This window comes from Peromyscus maniculatus, chromosome 21 (genome assembly GCF_049852395.1).
Source record: "Peromyscus maniculatus bairdii isolate BWxNUB_F1_BW_parent chromosome 21, HU_Pman_BW_mat_3.1, whole genome shotgun sequence".
NCBI classification, from domain to species: domain Eukaryota; kingdom Metazoa; phylum Chordata; class Mammalia; order Rodentia; family Cricetidae; genus Peromyscus; species Peromyscus maniculatus.
Window position 1 is genome coordinate 3,130,375 of NC_134872.1, and position 23,269 is coordinate 3,153,643.

Sequence of the window (23,269 nt, forward strand, 5' to 3'; positions counted from 1 at the left end):
TCCAGGAGGGAATTATATTTATTCATACAACCAAAACATCAGACAGACCCAGCAGCAGGGGGGGTGGGCGGGGCTAAGGTTCGCTTCACAGCCTCAGGTCCCCTCTGCCTTGGGCCTTGGGGGTGCTAGTGCTGGACAATTGTCCTAATCTTTGCCTTTTTTTTTCTTTCTAGGCAGGAAGGGGCAGGCCTCAGCCCTCACACCCTGTTTAGTAGCTTGACAGCTCAGGATAGATACTCTTAACTGTCTTAAGGAGTTATGTCCACCCTACCTTGCTTATTCTCAAGGTTAGAGTACTTGTCCCAAGTCCAGTTCCCTGGGAAAGTGGGTGGTAAATACTGCCATTTCAGCCGCGTCTTCAGTCTCTGGTACCCCTTGCCGAACCGGCATGTGGGGTGGCCCAGCTTTGAGTCCCAGCGAGAAGGGGCTGTTTGGGAGCTCTCAGGTCTCAGCAGGTGTGTGTAGGGGGCCGAGATCTTTGCTCCTCCATTCGACCTCCACCCTGAACTTTGAGCAGCAACTCCAGGAGCTCCTGTCCCCCGGGGGGAAGGGGCGGCTCTGACCGCTGGGTTTCCATCCGCTGGCACTAGAGATGTGGCAGGAGAGGAGGGCATTGGTGGTCGGGTGGTGGGTCTGGGCAAGAGGACCAGGGTTGGTGTAGGGCAGACAGGAAACCTCTGATGGTGACGAGGGGAGCTGAGGCTGGCCAGGGGATATATGCTTTAGGGAGAAAAAGTTAGGGCTCAAACAGAAGGCCAGCAAGGGGTGGTGGTGTAATATGTCTGCCTTACCTGGTGACTAAGGATGGTGCTGTAGAGCTGTTCTTTGTCCTCGAGAAGCCGAGGCGGGGTTGGGGCTGGGCTTGGGGGCGCTTTGGGGGGATGGAAGGTGGCCCTCTGTTCCTCTAGGCGGCGGGACTGGGCCTCAGCCACCAGGTCCAGAAGGAGCTCGGTCTGCAGGGAGAGCAGGGAGCCCGAACGGGGCCCCAGGGCTATGGGAGAAGAGGGAGGAGGGCTAAGAAGACCCAGAGGCGGTGGTGAGTGGTGTAGCAAGCGGTGGGCACAGGGAAGCTGATGGACTCTGGGTTAGGGACCAGCAGGTGAGCAGCTATGGTGGTTAGTGGGCCGACCCTGGGGTAGGTCAGGATCTCCCAGGGTTGGTGGGGTACCTGTGTGGCGGGTTCCTGGCGGAGGAGGGGAGGGAGGAGCAGATCGCCAAGGCCGAGTGGTGGAGTTCACAGGGGGCCAGCCCTGATCATCTTGCGGGGGACCCTGATGGCCAAGACATGTCCATTCCAGTCAGATGAGGGGTGTGGGCAGAGGGCTAGGCCCACGACCAAGCTCTTCCAAGTCTCCTGTGCCCATCCATCTCTGGGTCCTCACATGCCCCATGCCCCTTCTCCCTCGGCTGGCCTCTCCCCACCCCGGCGCCCAGCTCACCTGGTGTTCACCATCCTCTTCTTCCTGGGGTCTTTCAGTCTCCATCCCTGGACTTGGGGAGAGACACTGATGGGGAAGGGGTGACTGGAATTTGGAAGGAGGACTGGAACCCTGGGTTCCTGAGGGGAATGGGGGCTGGAAGGGGTGGGGGTGAGCTGGGGGCTGGATGCCTGGGTACTGAGCAGGAAGCTAGGTTCCTGGTCAGCCCCCCCACGGGCCCCGCCCATCTCGGCCAACTTCCTCCATTCTCTTTTCCCACCCAAACAGCTTGTTTGACCTCTCTTGCCCCAGGGGAGGACAGAGACTGGGAAAAAGTCCAGCTGCAGGATGGAGCAGGCTCCTGACACGGACAGACTCTGGCCTGCTCATGTCCAGAGCCTCAGTAACCCCTTCGCCTGCCCCACTGCTCTCTCCACCCCACCTCCCCTTCAGCTCCTCTCTGTCAACACCGGAACTAGCTACAACACAGGAAGTGGTTTCACTCTTTAGGATCCCCCTCCCCCAAACCAGGTTCTTTCTCTCCAGGCTAAGACTGATCCTGCTGTAGGACTTGGTCCTTCTCACCTTCTCTCTTGACTTACTGGGTCAGGGAAGGGCATGGTTCTGGAAGGAAGCAGAAGGCTTGGATCCGGGACGCATTGCTCTCAAATACATGCGCACGTCCTAACACTGGCCCAGCACACAGGAAGTAGTCAGGGACCGGCAGTTGACGACTAGTTATCACTGCCCTCAGCGTTACCAAGTGTGAGAGAGTGGTCACTGGCAGCTCAGCTAGTGTAGACAAAGGCCAGGGGAAGACTTGCCTGCGGTCACGAGAGTGGGACACAGAACTTAGTTTGGCTTTTGACCAGTTCTGGTTAGCCCCAGGGGGAGCGGGACAGACACCTGGAGTCTTCAAATGGCTGTCTGCCATGCGAAGTTAGAGCCATGGCTTGGGGCATGAAATGGGATGAAGAGAGCCCTGCCGTCTTAGGTGAATGAAATCTCTGTGCCTCAATTTGTGAAGGGGTAAAGTGGCCTTTGGTGGCACTTACCTCAGAGAATTAGGATGAGTTAATTGTAGTGAGGCCCTTGGCCCATAGGGGATGCTCTATAAATGGTGGCTGATAATCTTCCAGAATGCCTCCTGGCTGCACCTCACAGGCTTATCAGCATTGAGGTAAAGCCAGGAGGCTGAAATTCCAGTTCAAGTTCCTCCTGTCTTCCTTTATTCGAGACCTTAGGAATATGTTATAGCTAAATGCCCTTGGATGAGGAACAGGATTTGTCACCTTGTATATTTGTTTTGACTATTAGAGATTCTCGCCTTCGGATGATATCCCGAATGAACTGGGATCCCCAGATTGTTTGCCCTTAATTGTATTTAAAAGCCCCTGACCTCTATGGATGAACCTAGAATACTCAATTCCCCAAACACTATGCACTGTCCAGGTCCCCGGAAAAATTGAGTAACACTTTAAGTCAGCTTTATTATCCATGAGTTTGGGGTTCTTAGAGATAGCAGTCGGTAGAGAGCAAAGCCTCATCCCTGCGCCACTTGGGGGGTGAAGGGAGGGGCAGAGGGAGGGCAAGGAGTCATCAGCTGGAGGAGCCATTGGTTACCTTTCATCGTCCACACAACGCCCAGCACATGGTAGGTGCTCAATAAATACTTGCCAGCTACTTGTGGGTAGTGGATCGCAGAGGTTCCCTTTGGGAAACCATACACAAGAAACATTTTACACCCAATTTGCCGACAGTTCTTGGTTCCAGTCTAGGGATTCTCAAAATCCACTTTGTCCTCTTGTAGCTGCTCTATTTTCCAGGAAGAGCCCGGCACGTGTCATTCGGGCATCCTAAACCCTCTTCCCAGTGCTGTGCATACTCCATGGGGAAGACAAGCGAGCATACTGCTAAGTCTGGAGTCTTCCAGACTGCCTGTCACTCCCTTCCCTCCATGCAGCTGCCTAGTTTTGATTCTCTCCGCCCGAGTTTAAGGGCACCTCTTGGTGGACTGGAAGACCCCAGGCAACTTGAGGGGATCCGTGTTCTGGGGATGGGGTCAGGCTCGGAGGCGGGATCGGCGCACTGCGGGCAGAGCCGCAGGTTTCCAGGGCCACCCAGTCGCGAGGCCAGTCATCCTGTGACGCCCTGGCCCCGCGTCGCCCACGGGAGCCCGTGGAAAACCTGCGGCCGCGCAAGGGAGGGCCTCCGGAGCCTCCGGACCGGCTCCGGCAGCGCGCATAGGCTGCGCCCCCGCGCGCCCCCAAGTCCACCGACCAAGTGCGAGCTTGCAGACTGGCTCCGCCCCCGCGCAGGCGCGCTCCCGCCGACAGCGTCCGGCAGCGCGGCGCGGCCCCGCCCCCTGACGCGGTGCGTGCGTGCGTACGGGCCTCCAGCGTGGGCGGCCCCGCCCCCTCCAGTAGCGTCAGCAGGTCCCAGTGGCTTCGCTGGCGGGCCACATCTCCCGGGGCCAGCCCGGCCTGGTCCCGCAGTCCTCGGGCCGCCCCGAGCTCCAGCAGCAGCTGCGCCACCTCCATGGCTCCTTCGCGCGCCGCCAGGAACAGCGGCGTCTGCTCCTGCGGGGCGGAAACCGGGAAGCCCGGGGGGGGGGGGGCGGTCAGAGTCCCCGCCCACCGGGCGTCAGTCTCCTCCCACCAGGCGCTGGGCCCGCCCCCTTTGAGCTTTCTGGTTTCCCGTGCTTTTGGGTTGTTCTGTGTGTAGGGAGTCTGCGGCAGGGGCTCACCCTGCTGTCTTGGGCATCTTTATCAGCTCCAGCCTGGAGGAGGGAGCGGGCAGCTCGGGCGTTGTTCACAGCAGCGGCCCAGTGCAGTGCGGTTTTTCCTAGGGTACCACATGGGAGCCGTTACCCCGCAGTTGGGGGACCAGACTCCTGCGTTCCAGTTTCCCACGGGTTCTGGCCTTGGTGATGGGGGGGGGGGAAGGAGGAGGAAGGGAGAGCTACTTGGGTTCCTCACAGGCGGGAAGCGTTGCCCTGGCAACCGACAGTCGGCTGCAAGCGTTGCCCTGGTGACGTCATCGGCGCGCGGGAGGGACAATGGGTATTGTTCTGGATCGGTGGGACCGGGGTATCCCCATCCCGTTCCCGCCGATACTTCTTCCATCCCCGATTCACGGACTGAGGCAAGATGTGTAGTTGACGGTGAAGGGGAAACTCTCTCCATACCACAGCACAGGAGGGGTATCCTCTAGTCTGTCCCTGCTACGCCTGCTGTTTGAACCTCGCCTCATTCCCGCTCTGCCCAGCATTCCGATAGCACACCGGCTCCAACCATACCCCTTTTATCTCTGGCTCCCACATCCGCTCGGGCGGCGATCAGTTCTTCAACCAGGTCCTCCACTGCCAGCCGGGCAGCCAGCATCAGAGGTGTGGTCCCGTCCTCTGTGCGTGCATCCACAGCAGTCCGCCTGCTGGCCAGTAGGAGCTGGGGAGGCAGAAAGGGCCCGTGACCCCTGCGTTACCCTGGATGTCTAGGTCAGGCCCCTCACGCTTTTGTTGTCTGTTTTGGTTTTGAGACAAGGTCTAGGACTCCTAGTGATCTGCCTGCCTCTGACTCTCCAGTGCTGGGATTAAATGGTAGGCCCTCCAACCCCCTCTCCAGTCGCTGTCTGCCGCCTTCCTCTTTCACGTCTTCGGCTCAGTTTCCTCTTTGTCAAACCCTAGAGAAGACCTCTCCATTTTACTTGCAAGCTTCCTCCTACCTCCTGCAGGGACCTCAGTGAGCGCTGACCTGGCAGACCTCCCGAGCATCAGCAGCCACTGCAGTGTGAAGTGGGGTGCGCCCTGCCTGGTCAGGCTGGTTGGGGTTGGCTCCAGCCTCAAGGAGGCGGCAGGCAGCAGTTGGCCTAGAGAATCGGGCAGCCAGGTGCAGGGGTGTCTCTCCAGTGCCCACAGTGTGAGTCTGGGGGCGGGCCCCTCTATCCAGCAGTGGTTCCCAAGGTTCAGGAGTTCCCAGCCACGGTCCTTGGACGATGGTGGACTCCACTCCTCCACAGACGACTGCTGACATCAGGCATGTTACCCCATCTGTGGGTGAGAATGGATACTAGGTCAATGGGAAGAAAACAAGAAGAATAACTTGGCTGCTGGGAGAATTTCAGCCAGAAGACAAGCTCTGCCTTTTATGGGGGGTGGAAGGAGGTTGAGAAAGGGATTGACACAGGATCTCACTGTGTAGCTCTGACTGCCCTGGGACTCGCTAGATCAGGCTGGTCTTAAACTCACAGAGATCCACTTGCCTCCCAAGTGCTGGGATTAAAGGCGTGATTCACCACTACGCCCAGCTCTTCGTGTCTCATCAGTAACAGGAGCAAGAAGGCTTTAATTCCCAAAGGTTCTCAGGCTTGATCCTGAGTCACACTTATCTAGAGGTTTGGTTAGGTTGCTCCCCGCCTCAGCTTGCTGAGGGTTTGAGTTTGCATTCCTGACAGATCCCCATGTAGTCCTTCCTGTCCTAGGTCTCTGCTCTGAGAGCCACTGTTCTAAAGGTTCCAGTTTGGATTCTAATGGGCTTTGCTTCTAAAAAAGGGTCCGGGGTAGGATTCTGTTTTGTTTTGTTTTGGTCTAGGGTGGTTGTGTACCAGGTCCTCGAGTGTCCATGTCCAGAGCCTCCATTTCACACTCTTGAGGAGGGGTCAGCATGGCCACCTGTGGGAGCTCTCCACAGCCGCTGTTCGGTGGCCAGAGCTGGCACTTGGAGGCTGAGGCCCTTTCTTCAGCCTTGGGGCAAGAGCAAGGATCAGTGAAAGCCACCGGGTTGTCCTCTCACCGGCACTACTGGCACCGCTGGACCATTCCCGCCCCACCCTTTACACCCGGTTCACCTCCTCTCCCTCCTCAGGGCCCGAGCACATGGCCACTCCATCCTCATCCACTTCTGCCTCTGGCTTCAGCGCCCTGGGTGGGGTGAGGAGGTCAGGTTATGTAGGCTAGGGCCCACCAGCATCTCCAGAAGCCCCGCACGTCTGCAGCGGTTTTCTTAGCTCTCTTGACCCTCCCCTCCCTGAATCCCGGGCCCTTCTCAGTCTCACTTGAGACCGATGCTGTCCTCGCCCAGTGGGGGCCTCCGTCGGTGGGGCGCCTGCTGCGCCCGAGGCCTTCGAACGAAACCAGGGGGCAGCCACAGGGCCCCATGTTCTCGCCGCTGCCGCCGGCGGCGCCGGATGAGCTGGAGGACAAGGAGAGCTCCTAGGGCAAGGAGAAGCACCCCGGCCACCGTTGAACACAGCACAGGCCAGGGAAGCTGGCTGACAGGGGGCCCTGGGAGGAGAGAAGCACAAAGGGGAGCATTCTTGGTGAGACCGAGCCAGCGGAGTAGCCTGCCTCAGTTTCCTCACCCGTCTCATGTAGTTAAATGTGTTAATGGTAAAATGCTTGGAGGAGAGCCCATAGGAGAGGATGTGGTATGTGTGATAGTTACTGTTCTTTTATGAGCTGGAGCCCAAGGCTGGTGGTAGGACTGTGGCAGAGGTTAGTACAGAGCGCTTAGGGAACTAGGGAGGCCGCTGAATGGATGGCCCGGAGGGAGACTCCTTTCAAAGAAGGGGTGTTAGGGAGACCAAGATCCCCTTTGGCTCTCAGTCTGATCTCTCCCAGAGATGGCATGAGCAAAGGTCGAGGGAAATGGTAGGGGTCACCTACTGGTCCCCGTTTGAGGGTGAGCAGCCAGCAGGGGTCCAGGCAGCAGAGGCTCCAGGGCTCCCACTGCGGCCAGCGCCGCAAGAAAGCGCAGCAGGAGCCCGGAGTCCCAGGGACAGCGGGATGCAGGGTGTTCAGGACCGCAGCGGGACAGATCCACTCCCATCACCACCACAAACCTGGAGGAAAGGTCCATCAGGGACTCTCGAGCCCCTGGTCCCCTTCTCCAGCACCATTTAAATACTAACATTCGACCCTCCCTCCATCTCTTGCTTACCCAGCACCGAGGGAGTCTGGCTCCTTGCCCAGGGGCTGGGTGTGAGGGGCTTGTCTTTCCCATGAAGAGGAATCCCGAGTTCCGATCAGCTCCTCTTTGGCCCGGGTCCCCGGATAGGGGAACACCATGTTCCTGCCATCACTGTCCTTCCTCACCCAGAGCCCGACCCTCAGAGTCAGGGACAGGACTCGGGCCAGAGCAAGCAGCTGCTGATCCAGGGCTGGCGGACTCAGCACCACCAGCAGGGCCAGGGAGGGCCCCCACTCTGAGTCTCCATCTTCTGGCCTGCAGTCGCCCCCATCCCAGCCACATTCAGCGCTATTGCATCCTTTTTCACAGTGTCCATTGTGGAAGTGATCTTGGCAGTACTGGTCATAGGCTGGGCTGTGGGTAGAGGAGAGATGGACTCAGGCCTCTCCATGGCCTCTGCCACTGTAGATGCTAAGGGTGGTGGCCAAACACCCTGACGTCTACTGACAGTCTCCTGAGACCAGCCTTTCATCCTGCCCCTCTCCCAGAAAGAGGATCCAAGACCCTTTCTCTTGGGAGTGCTGGTTGCCAGGGGAGGTATTCTATGGCAGAAAGTCTGGGGGAGGGAAGCTGAGGCCTGAGACCTTGGAGCTCTCAGGAGTCCAGACAAAGGTGGTCTGTGCCCCAGAGTGTCAGTCACTCCATTCCTCTGGGTCGGAACCCAGAGTTTTCCTTAGCATGGAAACTCCATGGAGTCCAGTGCTGGTCATCCTGTAACTCGGGCATGTGTGTCTCCCCACCTCCACCCCATCCCGCCTCTCCTTCCGGGGCTCCAGGAGGCTCACGTGCAGGTTGGAGGGATTTCACAGTCATAGCCATCAAACAGACACTCCTCAGAGTCGCACTGTGGGTGGCACCGCCCATCCCGGAAAAGCAGCCAGCACTGGGAATGGGAAGGACAGCCCTTCCAGGGGTCTGGGACCCCCAGGGAGCAGTCCCCTCCATCCCAGTCTCCTCCTGGGCCACTGCAGCCGGCATCACAAGCCCCATCACCACCTCGGCCCTCACACCCATTTGCCCCTGGCCTTTGGCACCGAGGCCCTGGAGAGCCAGGAGGGCAGGAGCATTGAAAGCCAGGGTTGCCCAACCTGGGGGTCTCAGAGCAGCTACCATTGTGCAGGCAGGGTGAGGGCGGCCCGCAACCTTGTGGGGCTGGGGGTGTCAGGCAGTCAGGGCCCCCAAAGCCACCAAGGCAGGCACAGAGCGGTGGGGAGCCTGGCTTAGGGGAGGGCAGACAGAGGCCTCCGTGGTGGCAATGATGGATGCCGCAGGAAGGGGCTTTGTGGCTGCAGGTGGGGCCTTCAAAACCCTGTGGCAGAGAAAAGAGAACACAGAAGGACCTTGCATCAGTCTTCCCTGAGGCCAGCGGCTGGGGTAACCCTGCACAGAGGGCTCTAGACTCGTATACGAGAGGGACCTGGGAGAGCACCAAGGCAACTGTAATGGATGTTGCAGCTAAGTCCCCGGCTAACCCCACAGTTAGTGGGAATGGGTCCAGTGCGGCTCTGCAGCCATGCTCAGTTTCAGGGTCCAAGTGCATGAAGACTAATCGGCCAGGGCAGTCGACCACTTACTGTGTCCTTGGAGACGGGTCACAGGCTCTCCCCTGCCTTCCCAGGGTTAACAGGAGGAAGGCATAAGCAGAGGAAAGTGTTTGCTATGGTGATCGCTGGGTTTGGCCCATGAGTGTTATGTTAGGATAATGAAGGTTGTCCTGTGGTCCTAACTGAGGCTTCAGCCAGTTCCTGCCCTGAGCCCCTCACACACGCCTGTCCCCACACACAGAGTCTAAAGAACTTGTCTAAAGCCGTTCAAGGAAGGGCTGGTTTTGTTGTTTCATTTTGTGTTTTGAGATAGTCTCATACAGCCCAGACTGACCTCAAAGTCATTGTGTAGCCAGGGATGGATGACCTTGAACTCTCGATCTGCCTGCCTCACCAAGTGCTGCCATCTGATTGTGCCGTTCCCTGTTCCCGAGAACCAGGGTGAACTTGGGCCCTTACCAGTTAGTTATTCTGTCTCCAGCGCTTCCCACTCACTGCCCTGGGGCTCTGGCTCTGGCATTCTTACCTTTCATCAGTGTAGGGAGAAGGGAGATGGGTGTTGCAGCACTTACCTTGGGGCAGTGGCACGTGAAGCCAGGGGGTGGCCCTGCTGTGACTTCACAGGACCCTCCGTTGGAGCAGGGCTGGCTCTGGCAGGGGTCTGTCTCCACCTCACACCGACGGCCTGTGTGTGGGGGGTGAGATTGGAGATCACACATGGCTTCAGTCACTGCTCTGTGTTGCCTTGCTCCTGACACTTGGTTCAGGGCATGGTATGTGGGCCAGAGGATGCTGGGGCATCTTCTCTGGGGAGAGGTGTGGAGGCGGCAAAGGGTGAGAAAGCCAGGCTGTCTTTTGGGACTGTGCCCCAGAGACTCCAGGCCTCACCTGTGTGTCCGGGCAGACATTGACAGTAGAAGGCATTGGCTAAGGAGTGGCAGGCCGCAGTGCCCGTGGGGTGGCAGGGTCGGTCCAGACACTCATCCACATCCCCCTCACAGCGGAGCCCCACAAAACCTGGGGGGCAGGCGCAGTGGAAGCCTCCAGGCCTGGGGGTGCAGGTTCCGTGGTTGTGGCAGGGCTGAGACCGACAAGCATCCTGTTCTCTGGAGCAGTTCTGTCCTTCGTAGCCTGGGGCACACTGGAGGGGGGGGCAGTAGGTGAGTTGAGCTGAAGGAGGTCTGCCAGCCTCCTGCCTCAGCAGCCGGACTCCTCATCCACCACAGCCTGTCAGGGCCACCCAACATGCTACTGTTCAGTGAGAGAGTGTAGCCCTCGGTCCAAACAGTGTGACACTGAGCGTTGCCTCGTTTTTGGTGAAACCTTTCCCCTACCGACTTACCCTCCAGCCTTCTCATGCATTATACATTGATCTGTGTCTCTGGAATACCTGCTGGTGACGTGTGTGTGTGTGTGTGTGTGTGTGTGTGTGTGTGTGTGTGTGTGTGTAGGTCAGAGGACTCTTCCACCTTTTGTTTGAGACAGGGCCTCTTAGTGGCTGGGAACTTTGCCGCCTAGGCCAGGCTAGCTGGCCCGCTAACTCCCCAGGATCTGCTCGTCTCTGCCTCCCATCTCACCATCTCACTGTCACTGGGATTACAGGCTTGTGCTGCTGAGCCCAGCTTTGTACCTGGGTTTTGGGGATCTGAACTCAGATCTCCAGGCCTGTGAGGCAAGTGCTGTCTTGGCTGAGCCAGTTTTTTAAGTATCGCGGATAAAGGGGAGAGGAGAGCTCATCCCTGCTCCGTGCTGCTTAGTCAACAGAGAGACCGCACTGATTGTGTAAATGCATCACTCTCCACCCTCCTCTCAGCCACTGCAGAGAAGTGTTATCTCATTTAACCCTCTTTCCACAGATAACCAGACAGTTGGCAGAAAGGTGAGGATACTCGGGAGAGTCACACGGCCTTGTCAGGCGCGGCGATCAAAGCCACACTGTGGTTTTGCTTGTGAGAGCAAAGTCCCAAGTTCTGTGCTTCTGCCAGATGACATGCCAGAAGGGAGGCTTTGGAGAGTCGGAGGAAATGGACGCACAGAGAATCCAGAGAGCTGTAGGAATGTGCGGAGGGCATTTTGGAAACTTTTGGAGGAGGGAGTTTCATGAGGACGTGGAGCTGAATGGTGGGTGCTCAGAGGTTCACTAACCAGGATACATTTCTCTTCATTTTTGAGACAGGGTCGTCCCTGATGTTCATAAGGGTTAGATATGGCGATGCTGGGACACACAACTAAATGGGTCAAGTGTTTGCTTTGTGTAGTGGTCTGAATAAAAATGGCCCCTTGTAAGTCCGTAGGGAGTGGCCTTGTTTGAGTAGGTGTGGCTTTGTTGGAGGAAGAGCATCCCTAGGGGGTGGTCTTTGAGGTCTCAGAAGCTCAAACCAGGCCTGGTGGCTCACTGTCTCTTCCTGCTGCCTGCTGGTCAAGGTGTAGAACTCTCAGCTACCTCTCCAGCGCCATGGCTGCCTGCATGCTGCAAGGCTCCCCACCGTGATAACGAACTAAACCTCTGAAGTATAAGCCAGCCACAAATAAATGTTTCCCTTTTTAAGAGTTGCCTGGTCGTGGTGTCTCTTCAGTGTCTAGTCCTCCAAGAAAGTCCTTTTACCAAGGTCCGAATTTAGACAAAAGACTCCATTCCCTCGGGGGCTTGGAGAAAGTTCCTGCTAGCTAAAAAGGAGACATTTTCCTTATCTTTGGCAAGAGGAGCTTGTGGCCCTTCCATTAACACGTGACTGCGGTGCCTATTGTCGAGGTCAATGCTAGCTCTGGGCTCCCCCAGTCCCTGCTCACCAGCCCCACCCCAGCTCACAGGCCCCCTTTCTCCAGTTCCCATTTAACCCTGGAAAACCTCCCCTTTGTCCCTTCTCCCTGCTTTCCTGGAAGACAGCCACTGCAGTTCGGAATAAACTTTTCCCTTTTCACTCATGAGAGGGCTATTTCTTTACTGCGCCCATTTTCATTCACATAGCAATAGAAACCCTAACGAGGACACTAGCATACACATGGTCCTGCGTTTGATCCCCACAACTATAAAGTAGGTGTGGGGGTGCATACCTACAATCCCAGCACTGACTAGGTGGAGGCAGGGGAGTTTATGGTCATCCAAAACAACATAGTGAGTTCGAGGCCATCCTGGTCAACAGAGCTAGTTCTAGGGCAGCTAGGGTTGTTACACAGAGAAACCCTGTCTTGGGGGGAAAAAAGAGCACTTGTTGCTCTTCCAGAGACCAGGGTTCAATTCCTAGCACCCACATGGTGCTTTACAACTATCAGCAACTCAGTTCCAGGGGATCTGAATCTATCTTCTGATCTCCGTGGGTACTGGGCACGCATGTGTGCACATACAGGCAAAACACTCATGCACACAACATTTAAAAAACAGTTGTGTTTCTGAGCACAGGATTCAGTCTGGCTGGGCTTTAATCCCGGCATTTCCTCTCCTGGAGAGTGAGTGGCCTGGACCATCCAGGAGAAGCCTTCCTCCAGCTCAGAGGAAAACATCTTCCAGAGGCAGGTGCCTCCAGGTCACCCTGCAGTGGAAGAGTCTGTTCTAGGGCTGTTCTAGGCCCGAGCAGCAGTGGAGGATGAGGCTCAAAGGCGGAAACAGCTTTGTGATGCTGGAGCAGGGGGTGGGACAGAGCAGATGTGGCCGAGGGGCAGGCAGGAAGAGATATCCTGCAGGGCTTTGGAAGAAGTTGTCCCTGGGGGTCTTAATGATGGAGGGACAGGTCAGCCTCTGTTTTAGCAGATCCCCTTGGCAGTGGGGTCAAGACTGAACCAGCAGAAGGACAAATGTGGAGGCAAGGGTTGGAAAAAGGTGAAGGGGAAAGACGTAGGAGGTGGGATGGCCTGACCTGGTGGGTGTTTGGGTCCTGGCTTCAGTGGACGAGAGGACTGGGTAAGCTAGGTTCTCACCACCCCTCCTGTGTTGTCACATCTCTGCTCCTCCAGACCTCTTACCTGGCAGGCATAGCCCTCGGGCTGGGCCACACAGGTGGCCCCGTGCTGGCAAGGCTTGGACTCACAGGGGTTCGCATTATCCTGGCATAACCTGCCTTGGAATCCAGGAGGGCACTGGCAGAAATAGGAGGCGCCCCTGTCTACACAGAGGCCTCCGTTCTGGCACAGGTCGGAGACCTCTATGCCTGGGAAGACAGACAGACAGACAGACAGGAAGGGGTGGAGCTAAGCGGGGTGGAAGGGTTCTCGGCCCCGCCCCCGCCGCCTGCTCCCCCCCTCCCCCCCACAGAGTATTCCCTAAGAGGCTGGGCAGGTGAGATGTTGGTGCTGCTGCGTTCCCTGGGTTCGCTCCAGTGGCCCTCTGGAGCCGTGTGGAGCCGGGTGGCTCCAGGTGAGACATGCTGCTAGTAATTGTGTTACACTGGAGTCTTGCCTGGGCTGTTGATGTTAAATATAGTAAGGGTGGAGCTGCGTAAGACTGTCCTGTGTGTTGAACTGTGGAATACATTACTCCAGTTTCTCTTGGTTGTTTTGGCTGTGACCCAAGCTGTGTGGCTGCCCTGGGGGCCTGGGACAAAGGAGGACTCTGCTCCCCAGTCTGTCCCGGGGATGGTACCTTGGCTCATGGCAGCTTTCTGGCAGGACAGGGGGAGGTCACAGCGAGGTCCTGCCCATCCCTGGAGGCACAGACACTGGAAGGAGGGTCCACTCTGGAGGCATCGGGCAGTGTGCGGGCAGGGCTTCTGGGCGCACAAGTCTACCAGAGTCTGAGGGTTGGAAGAGAATAGGAGATAGGAAGGTCGGCGCTCCTGGGACCCAGAGACGAGTAAACACTCTCATTTCTAAGATGCCGTGCTTGCGGAAGGCCTGGGCCGCCGCCGCCGCCGCCGCCGACCCCCTCTGACTTCTCTCTTCCCGTTTCAGCACAGTCTGCAGGGTCAGAAACTCATCCAGCTCACCCCCGACCCCCAGACTTGGCCTCAGGCTTGCTATGTAGCCGAGGCTGGCCTTGAACTCTCTATTCTTCTGCCTCTGTCTCCCAAGCGTGGGGATTACAGGTGTGCACCACCATGCCTGGCTTTCCTTCCTTCTTCACCTCACACCCCAGTGAGACGCTAACCCTAGACATCTGTTTCCCCGTTGCTCACCCATTAGTCCCCGAGACCCCACTAGCTAGAGCTCTCCAGCCTCTCCCGCTTGGCACATCTGGCTTATTGCACCTCACCTGGCAGCTGCTTCCTGTATAGCCAGGGCTGCAGAGGCAGCGGGCGCCCTGAGGTGTGTCTTGGCAGGTCGCCTTGTTCCTGCAGGGGCTGGACAAGACAGAGATGGTGTGTGGGAAGGTGATGGGAGTGTGTAACGTGGGGTAACAAGTTTGGTTGTGGGGAAAGGGTAGGTCAGCTCCGTGGAGGAGGAGCAGCCAGAGTGGGGGGGGAGCTGTGTAAGCACAGAGCCCAAGGAGAGGTAGAGAGGAAATGGGGGGCTGAGGGATCCTCTGCTCTTCTTGGGGGGCCTCACACCCTGCTCACCTGTCTGCACAGCTGGGGCCAGTCTTCCCCTCACAGCGAAGGCCCTGGAAGTCCGTGGCACAGAGGCAGAGGAAAGTGTCAGGCTTGCTCACACAGGTACCCCCATTGAGGCACGAGGCTGGAGAGAGGAGTCTGTGAGGGGTTGGGTTCCATGCCTGTAACCTGGCCTGTGACCTTGGCCACACCCAGCACAAAGGTTGTCCACCTCTCACCAGCACAACTCACGGCTGTCCAGTTAGTATTTAAGACTGTTTTTACATTTATAGGGTGGGGTTATGTGCAAGTCACAATGGGCATGTGGAGGTAAGGGGACAACTTGAGGGGTCAGTTCACCCCCACCATGTGGGTCCTGGGGAGCGAACTCCTGTCTTTAGGCTTGGCAGCAAGGGCCTTGACCCTCTGAGCCATCCCTCAATTTCTATTTGTTTGTCAGGGTCCCATTGAACTGAACCCACAGCCAAAGACGGCCTAGAATTCCTGATTCTCTGCTCCCATCATCCCCTGAGGGATTACAGGTGAGCACCACCATGCCTCGTGGTGCTGGCCGTTGAACCCGAGGCTTTATGGGTGCTAGGCATGCCCTCTACCAGCTGCACCATATCCCCAGCCTCCAGTTAAAATTTCAAAGCAACATCACCCACACGGTACGGTGCCCAGCCCCCGTCACCTGCTGTGGTTCACAGCCCAGGACAGCACTCACCAGACACACAGTGGTCAGTGACGGTTTGGCAGTGGGGACCTGTGTGACTCGGAGGGCAGGTGCAGGAATAGCCCTCAGGGCTGGTGCTGCAGGTGCCACCGTTGAGACAGGGCCCCGAGTGACAAGCTGTTACCTCCTCATTACAGGACAGCCCTGAGGGAACAGGTGAGCTCTGAAAAAGTGGGGTTCCCCTCCCTACCATCTTGCTTTATGCTTTTCATTTTCCTTTCTCACCCTTGTCCCATAATCCCCTGCGCCATCCAACCTCTTCCTCCTGCCTCCCTAGAGTCACCGGTGTCCCCCCACAGCCCACACTCAGTGCCCCTCGCAGCGCTCACAGCCCCAGCTTTGACTTGTGGGGCTGTAGGCTGGAGTGGACATGGGATAGGGAGAGACTCACCCATGTAGCCCGGGGGGCAGGTACAGTTGTAGCCAGAGGGCTGGGGGTGGCAGGTCCCCCCATGGGCACAGGGTGTGGAGATGCATCCCCCAAGCTCGGCCTCGCATTCTGGCCCAGTCCAACCGGCGTCACACACACACGAGGATCTGATCATAAAGAAAAGGGAAGGGTCCCTCTCCCTCCCTCCCTCTGCCTTTCTGTCTCCGGTTTGGACTCTTGGTTGCCTCCTTTCCATTCTAAGGAACTCTTTTACCCATTATTTTTATGTGTATGGGTGTCTTGCCTGCATGTGTATCTGGGGACCACGTGTGTGCCCGGTGCCTGTGGAGGCCAGCAGATGTTGGATCCTCTGGACGGGAGGTGTGATGGTTGTGAGCCACCATCTAGACCCCTGTCCTCTGCAAGAGCAGCCAGAGCTCTTTTTTTTCTTTTTTTAAATTAATTTTTAAAAATTCATTTTACATACCAACCACAGTTTCCCCTCTCTCCTCTCCTCCCATCCCCTCCCCCACCTCCTTCCGACCCCCTCTGCTCCCCCATCCTCTCCTCAGAAACGGTCAGGCCTCCCATGGGAGTCAACAAAGCATGGCATATCTAGTTGAGGCAGGACCAAGCTCCTCCGCCCTGCATCCAGACTGAGTGAGGCATCCCACCACAGGGAAAAGGTTCCAAAGAGCCAGCTCATGTGCCAGGGACAGATCCTGGTCCCACTGCAGGGGCCCCACAAACAGACCAAGCTACACAACTGTCACCCACACGCAGAGGCCTTAGTTCAGTCCCGTGCAGGCTCCCTGAAGCCAGTGCTTTTAACCACTGAGTCATTTCTCCAAGCTCCATTCCTTCTTTAAAAAAAAAAAAACTTAAAAAAAAAAAAAAAGATTTTAGGTAGCCCAGGCTGGCACCTTCAGATTGCTATGTAGCTGTGGATGAGGCACTCTACCAACTCTCTCTGTCTCTCTCTCTGTCTCTGTCTCTGTCTCTCTGTCTCTCTCTCTGCCTCTCTCTCTGTCTCTTTGTCTCTCTGTCTCTGTCTCTCTGTCTCTGTCTCTCTCTCTGTCTCTCTGTTCCTGTCTCTCTCTGCCTCTCTCTGTCTCTCTGTCTCTGTCTCTGTCTCTGTCTCTCTCTCTCTCTGCCTCTCTCTCTCTCTGTCTCTCTGTCTCTCTCTCTGTCTCTCTGTCTCTCTGTCTCTCTCTCTCTCTCTCTCTCTCTCCTCCCTGTCCCTTTCTGTCCAGGGTTTCCTGTGGCTCAGGCCAGCCTCAAAACTCACTGTATAGCTGGCTGTGGCCTCCCTCGGCTGCCTGATCCATTTGCCTTGACTTGGGTGGCAGTCCTGTGATAACACACCTGGCTAGTTCTGTGTCAGGAAGTGTCCACACAAAGCAGATACTTAGGTAATGAGAGACAGCAGCCCTGGTGTGTGTGCTTTCCTCTGCCCTGACCCTTAGTTCTCCCCTGCTACCTCAATGATGCTCAAACTTTCCCCTCCCGGGACCGCTCATCAGCTGCGGCTCCCTTTCTCTTTCCCAAGGAAGCTTGCCATCTTCTTCCTGTTCCCCATCAGGCTGCATCCCACTGGCCTGCTCCTGCCCCAAGCTGTCTTCTGTCCCAGCGGAGGCTGATGGGGAGGAGGGCGTGGTGGAGGCTGTGTTACCTCTGGCAATGGCCATGGTGGCAGGTGCAGTTGTCCTGGGCGGGGACACAGCCAGGACTTCCGTCAGGGCAGAGGCAGTGGGCTCTGTCTTCCTGATCTTGGCATTGCTGCCCAGGTTGGCACAGGTTCGGGGTGCACAGGGGAACTTCACAGAGCTGGCCTGTGTGGGTGGGTCGGAGAGGGAAGTGAGTCTGAGAGGGACGGAAGCCCCTGTATGTCCTGAAGGGTCAAAGGCCGGTGGGCGTGGCTTTCTCACTCTCCAGGCACCTGTCTTTTCTTGGTCTCTGTTGGGACACCAACTGTCTTCCCTACGTCCTTGCCCTGTTCCTTCCTGAGCTCTGGGTCTCCTGTAGCTCCCCGAGTGGAGCTTTTTCCCTCCCAGCCGCCATCTCTCCTTCAGCACACTGCCTGGCCTTCTGTTTTGACCTGCTCTGTTCTCAAGGCCACTTCCTGTTCAAAGCCTTTTCATTTTCAGTCCCTGTTGGCTGGAGTCCTGTGCTCCCAAGGAAAGACACGGGGGCTCATAACTGAATGTAGGAGCTGCAAAAATTTTGACAACAGTAAAGTTTTTCTAACATACAATGACTAAAAATTAATTCAAAAATCAAAGACAATACAAGCTTGAGATGCTTGTATCACGCAGCAGCTGCATGCAGCCTTGGTTCTGAACACACAGACCACCCCACTTTCTACTGCATCTGTCCCCACCCCACAAAGACGATGACAAAGCCGGCCAGACACATGGCTCAGATCTGCGATTATCATGTGTCATACACTGTGGTGTTTTTACGGTACACACGGAGTTTCCCATCTTGTATGTCAGTTTAATGATAGGAAACAAAGACTTCATATATTCCTGTTCTCAGTCCTCAGCATGGAGCAGCAGGTTAGTTTATCTGTCTTGTCTTGTCTTCCGAAAACAGCCAAATCCATCTCAGTAGTGTGCAAATTTTCTATTGGTCTTTAGCAAATGGCCAAATTATATGTATACCAAAGAATTGTTTTAAAGCAAGTGTCTTTATGGTTTGTTACCAGTGCATGCTTGATTGATATACTTATTTTATATACTTTTAGGTTTGAGGTTGAATAAAAATTTCTTGAGTGAAAAGGGGTCACAGGTGGATTGAAAGTTTAGGGGCCCCGACTGACCTATCGGACCCTCTGCACTCTCTCTGTCACTCAGCCGTGGTCAGCAGGAAGTGCGCTCACCCTGCATCCGATTTAAAGCTACCTGACAAACAACTGTCCGTCTTGCATCTGTGCCTGCTGTTGTGACATTTACTAATTTTTTTTTTCGAGACAGGGTTTCTCTGTGTAGCTTTGTGCCTTTTCGTGGAACTCACTTGGTAGTCCAGGCTGGCCTTGAACTCACAGAGATCCGCCTGCCTCTGCCTCCTGAGTGCTGGGATTAAAGGCGTGCGTCACCACCGCCCGGTGACATTTACTAAATTAATTAAAATTATTTATTCATTGTGTGTGTGTGCTCGCGTGTGTTTATGTGACGTGTGTGTGGTATGTGTGTTTGTATGATGTGTGTGTTGTATGTGTGATGTGTGGTGTGTGTGTGTGAAATATGTGTGTATGTGATGTATGAGATATGTATGTGTGTTGGTGTAATGTGTGCTTGTGTGTGTGGTATGTGTGTGTATGGTGGTATGGGGTGTGTGTGTGTGTGGTATGATATGTGTATGGTGTTATGGTGTGTGTGTGTGTGTTTGTGTATGGTGGTATGGTGTGTGTATGGTGGTATGGGGTGTGTGTGTGTGTGTGTGTGTGTGTGTGTGTGTGTGTGTGTATGGTGGTATGATGTGTGTATGGTGTTATGGTGTGTGTGTGTGTGTGTGTGCGCGCTGTGTGTGTGAGTTTGTGTGTGGTGGTATGGGGTGTGTGTTGGCAGGCATATGCCATTGGCACTGGCCAGATGACAACCTGCAGAGTCAGTTCTCTCCATCCACCTTCATGTGGGCTCTGAGTTTCGAACTCAGGTTGTCAGGTTTACAGTTGGTCACATTGACCTCCTGTTTTCTGTGGTGCTGAGGATTGAACCAGGGACTCACGCACACTTGGCAAGGTCTTTGCCCCTGAGTCGCACTTCCGGCTCTCACTGTAAGTACCTTCTGCAGTGACTAGTTTAAGGGGCGTCCTCTCATTCTGTTTTCACATCCCAAATATCAAACATCCTCCAGTGGGCTCTTCCCCACTCCAGTGGGCTCTTCCCTTCTCCAGTGGGCTCACACACCCTCCAGTGGGCTCTTCCCTCCTCCAGTGGGCTCACACACCTCCTCCAGTGGGCTCTTCACCCCTCCAGTGGGCTCACACACCCTCCAGTGGTCTCTTCCCCCCTCGAGTGGGCTCACACACCCTCCAGTGGTCTCTTCCCCCCTCGAGTGGGCTCACACACCCTCCAGTGGTCTCTTCCCCCCCTCCAGTGGTCTTTTTCCCCCTCCAGTGGTCTCTTCCCCCCTCCAGTGGTCTCTTCCCCACTCCAGCGGGCTCTTCCCCACTCCAGTGGGCTCTTCCCCACTCCAGTGGGCTCACACACCCTCCAGTGGTCTCTTCCTCTCTCCAGTGGGCTCTTCCCCCCTCCAGTGGGTCCACACACCTCCAGTGGGCTCACACACCCTCCAGTGGCCCACAAACCCTTCAGTGGACCCACACACCCTCCAGTGGCCTCACACATTTCCAGTGGGCCCACACACCCTCCAGTGGGCCCACACACCCTCCAGTGGGCTCACACACCCTCCAGTGGCCTACAAACCCTTCAGTGGACCCACACACCCTCCAGTGGGCTCACACACCTCCTCCAGTGGGCTCTTCTCCCCTCCAGTGGACCCACACACCCTCCAGTGGGCTCTTCCCCCCTCCAGTGGCCCCACACACCCTCCAGTGGGCTCACACACCTCCAGTGGGCTCTTCTCCCTTCCAGTGGGCTCTTCCCCCCTCCAGTGGGCTCTTCCCCCCTCCAATGGGCTCTTCCCCCCTCCAGTGGGCTCACACACCTCCAGTGGGCTCTTCCCCCTTCCAGTGGGCTCTTCCCCCCTCCAGTGGGCCCACACACCCTCCCAGTCCTTTCCCTGTCTCCTGACCTGTGAAGCCGGAAGGGCAGAGGCAGAGGAAGGCTCCTGGGAGGTCAAGGCAGCTGGCTCCCACGGGGCAGGGGTCACTCAGACACTCGTCCACCTCTGTCTCACAGCGTGGCCCTTCAAAGCCTGTGGCATGGGGGAGGGTCAGGGACTGCACCGACGGCCCCTCCCCAGGTCTGAACCTCAGTTTACCTGGGAGACACTCGCAGTGGAAGGCTCCGGGCCGGTCTTGGCAGTGCCCTCCATTGGCACAGGGGGCACTGCCGCACTCATCCATGTCTTCCTCACACCTGGCACCCGTGAATCCTGGCAGGGGAGGGGGTGGGAAGGGACAGTGTTCACGGTCATGCAGGGAGGCGCAGCGGGAGCAAAAGTGAGTCTTCTGCGGAGACTCAAGGTGGGTGGGCACAGGGCAACAGAAGCGATACACAAAGAGTGGAGCTCAGCGCCTGCTGCCTGCGAGGCTCTGGGCTGTGGGCAAGCTACCCAGCTTCCCTCCCGTTCACATTTCTTCCTGTGTAGAGTGAGGGAGTAGGAGTAGCAATGGCGCCTGGGCTGGGGGTCTGGCTCCGAGGTAGAGCGCTTGCCTTGGGCGCTCATGCCTGCCTCCCCAGCACTGATAAAGAACCCCTCATGTTACCATGGGAAGGAGACATTCTCTGTGTCCGTGGAGGCCAAAGCCGGCCTTCCACCCGAGGACGTGCAGGGCAGCACACAGAGGACAGGGGAGCGACGTGTCAGGACAGAGTGTGGGGAGCAAGCAAGGGAGGATGGGGGACAAGACGGAAGAGTTCGGGGTGCTGAGAAGGAGTGGGAGGAACAGGCTGTTTGGCCAAGAGGGAGGGGCCTTCGAGGGGTGCCGGCCTCCAGAGGTTCCCGGGGACCGAGCTTGGCTGGACCAGAATCTTCACCCACCGGGAAGGCAGAGGCACAGGAAGCCGTTGAGCAGGTCCTGACAGGCTGCTTGGTGCAGGCAAGGGTCAGAGGCACACTCATTGGTCTCCACTTCGCAGAGCCTCCCTTCCAAGCCTGCGGGCGGGCGCAGACGGGTGAGAAGTGGGCCCAGCCAGGCCCAGCCAGGCCCAGCCAGGGGCCGCTGGGCTTCCTGCCCGGGATCCCTGCGCTCCGCAGCAGCTCTGCCTTGGATTGCAGAGTAAAACCCAGTGCCGCCTGCCTGAGCTGCGCTGACGAGCCCTGAGGCTTAGCTGCTCTGGGGTGTGACGGCTTCCCCCAGGTCTGCGGGCTCAGGGAGCAGGGTGCCTGCAGAGCGCCCAGAGGAAGTGCCCTTTGAAGCCCTTTCTGTGTGCCTAGAGGGTGGGGCTCACCTGGTGGGCTGCCCAGCCTGGAGATTCCTGAAGTCCAGTGGGAAAGTGGGCGTCTGTCTGGAGGGTGATTCAGCCCTCAGGTGCTATCTAGGCCTCTGTGCCAGGGGAACAGGGATCCTGGCAGGGGTGTGGTGTTGGTGATGGTGGTAGTGATGATGGTGATGTGATGGTGGTGGTGGTTGTGGTGCTGATGTTGGTGGTAGTGATGGTGATGATGGTTGTCTTTGTGGTAGGGATGATGGTGATGTGATGGTGGTGGGTGGTTGTGGCAGTGGTGATCGTGATGGTGGCGGTTGTGGTGTTGGTGATGGTGGTGGTTGTGGTAGTGGTGGTAGTGATGGTGGTGGGTGTGGTGTTGTTGATGACGGTAACGACAGTCATGATGGTGGTGGTTTGTGGTGATGGTGGTGGTTTGTGGTGATGGTGGTAGCTATGGTGGTGATGGTGGTAGCTGTGGTGGTGATGGTGGTGCTGGTGCTGGAGCAGGAGGATTTGAATAAAGGCACCCCAGAAGCAGACTCGCTCCCATTTTTGCCTTTAAGTTCACCCTGGTCTCAATGGTCTCACGGTCAGCCTTCCGACCTCCCTGTCCCCTCCTCTTTCCGGGGAGCCTTGACACCTCTTGCTACCTGTAACCTGTCCCCTGGATGCAGTTTCTCTACCTCTCTGTGCCTGTCTGTGTGCCTGAGCCGTGATGCTTGGGTGCTGCTGGGCTTCCAGTAGTGGGGTGGTTAAAGCCGTTGCAGCCCAGGGTTTGAATCTTGGCTCTGCTCCTCACTGACAGTGTGACCTTGGATAAGTCTCACTCCACCTCTTTGTATCCGGTTTTTAAATTTATGAAATGGGGATACAGTGTGCACCACCCTTTCCCTCCTTCTCGCATGGAGGCGAGAGCGCGGGCAGCCCGGTGGGTGAGAGTGTGGGCGGCCCCGTGGGTAAGAGTGTGGGCAGCCCCGTGGGTAAGAGTGTGGGCAGCCCCGGGGGCGAGAGTGTGGGCAGCCCCGTGGGTAAGAGTGTGGGCAGCCCCGGGGGCGGGAGTGTGGGCAGCCCCGTGGGTGAGAGTGTGGGCAGCCCCGGGGGTGAGAGTGTGGGCAGCCCCGGGGGTGAGAGTGTGGGCAGCCCCGGGGGTGAGAGTGTGGGCAGCCCCGGGGGCGAGAGTGTGGGCAGCCCCGGGGGCGGGAGTGTGGGCAGCCCCGTGGGTGAGAGTGTGGGCAGCCCCGTGGGTGAGAGTGTGGGCAGCCCCGTGGGTAAGAGTGTGGGCAGCCCCGGGGGCGAGAGTGTGGGCAGCCCCCGTGGGTAAGAGTGTGGGCAGCCCCGTGGGTAAGAGTGTGGGCAGCCCCGTGGGCAGCCAAGAGTTAGGGCAGCCGTGCAGCATTCCTTTCCCATTGCGCCGACTCCAGCACACCGCCCATGTGGAATTTCAAGGGTTGACACTTCATCTCTCCCTGGGAGAGTGTGTAATGAAGGGGGTCGTTCTGGGCTGGTATGAACAAAGCGGCAAAGGTACTGTCATTCTGTCTGGGCCACTGTGTACAGTGGATCAGGATGTACACTCTGTGATGATCCTGGAATACCAGGGTGGAGTACCCTGGCCCTGGATTATGCAGTGTGCGGCCTCATGACAGGGCAGCCCCCCCCCCCCCCCCCGCTTCTCCTAGGGGCCATGGGAAGGCGTGGGGGTTGTCTGTGGAGA

General features: G+C 57.2%; 2 protein-coding genes and 1 long non-coding RNA gene across 7 annotated transcripts in view; 1 reads left to right on the top strand and 2 right to left on the bottom strand.

Moving 5' to 3' along the window:
- Positions 1–3,738, bottom strand: Gpsm3 (G protein signaling modulator 3). 5 transcript variants are annotated; one of them, XM_076558267.1, is made up of 6 exons: positions 2,474–3,738; positions 2,021–2,242; positions 1,440–1,491; positions 1,169–1,271; positions 792–991; positions 1–586 (listed from the first exon to the last, which is right to left on the bottom strand). In XM_076558267.1, the coding sequence occupies exons 3-6, from the start codon at positions 1,482–1,484 to the stop codon at positions 449–451; spliced, it is 486 nt and encodes a 161-aa protein (XP_076414382.1). In that variant the 5' UTR covers positions 1,485–1,491; positions 2,021–2,242; positions 2,474–3,738; the 3' UTR covers positions 1–448. The 5 variants fall into 5 exon arrangements, with proteins under 5 accessions (XP_076414382.1, XP_042122341.2, XP_042122344.2 ...); XM_042266407.2 differs by lacking the exon at positions 2,474–3,738 and having other exon boundaries at positions 2,021–2,455; XM_042266410.2 differs by lacking the exon at positions 2,474–3,738 and having other exon boundaries at positions 2,004–2,185.
- Positions 2,889–23,269, bottom strand: part of Notch4 (notch receptor 4) — a 25,866-nt gene continuing 5,485 nt past the window's right edge. Inside the window, exons 9-30 of the mRNA XM_006995550.4 lie at positions 21,167–21,280; positions 20,444–20,557; positions 20,255–20,377; positions 17,169–17,328; positions 15,518–15,663; positions 15,118–15,270; positions 14,418–14,535; positions 14,114–14,201; positions 13,505–13,655; positions 12,889–13,073; positions 9,817–10,069; positions 9,501–9,613; positions 8,170–8,693; positions 7,355–7,738; positions 7,081–7,256; positions 6,471–6,699; positions 6,264–6,336; positions 6,021–6,159; positions 5,171–5,466; positions 4,717–4,864; positions 4,165–4,262; positions 2,889–3,997 (exon numbers count right to left, since the gene is read on the bottom strand). Of these exons, the coding sequence (XP_006995612.2) occupies positions 3,386–3,997; positions 4,165–4,262; positions 4,717–4,864; positions 5,171–5,466; positions 6,021–6,159; positions 6,264–6,336; positions 6,471–6,699; positions 7,081–7,256; positions 7,355–7,738; positions 8,170–8,693; positions 9,501–9,613; positions 9,817–10,069; positions 12,889–13,073; positions 13,505–13,655; positions 14,114–14,201; positions 14,418–14,535; positions 15,118–15,270; positions 15,518–15,663; positions 17,169–17,328; positions 20,255–20,377; positions 20,444–20,557; positions 21,167–21,280 (4,397 nt within the window). The 3' untranslated portion in view covers positions 2,889–3,385. The remainder of the gene's footprint in view (positions 3,998–4,164; positions 4,263–4,716; positions 4,865–5,170; positions 5,467–6,020; positions 6,160–6,263; positions 6,337–6,470; positions 6,700–7,080; positions 7,257–7,354; positions 7,739–8,169; positions 8,694–9,500; positions 9,614–9,816; positions 10,070–12,888; positions 13,074–13,504; positions 13,656–14,113; positions 14,202–14,417; positions 14,536–15,117; positions 15,271–15,517; positions 15,664–17,168; positions 17,329–20,254; positions 20,378–20,443; positions 20,558–21,166; positions 21,281–23,269) is intronic.
- On the top strand, positions 5,195–11,476 carry LOC143270010 (uncharacterized). The gene is made up of 2 exons (XR_013046853.1): positions 5,195–5,335; positions 5,436–11,476. It is a non-coding gene; the product is annotated as an uncharacterized LOC143270010 (long non-coding RNA).

Excerpts from the sequence above, each read along its gene's own strand:
- Gpsm3 (XM_042266407.2), bottom strand. The coding sequence starts at position 2,352 with ATGGCAGACAGCCATTTGAAGACTCCAGGTGTCTGTCCCGCTCCCCCT. Across the intron at positions 1,492-2,020 it reads CCATGCCCTTCCCTGACCCA|TCCAGGGATGGAGACTGAAA; the intron begins GTAAGTCAAGAG and ends TCTCTCCCCAAG. Across the intron at positions 1,272-1,439 it reads AAGAGGATGGTGAACACCAG|GGTCCCCCGCAAGATGATCA; the intron begins GTGAGCTGGGCG and ends CTTGGCCATCAG.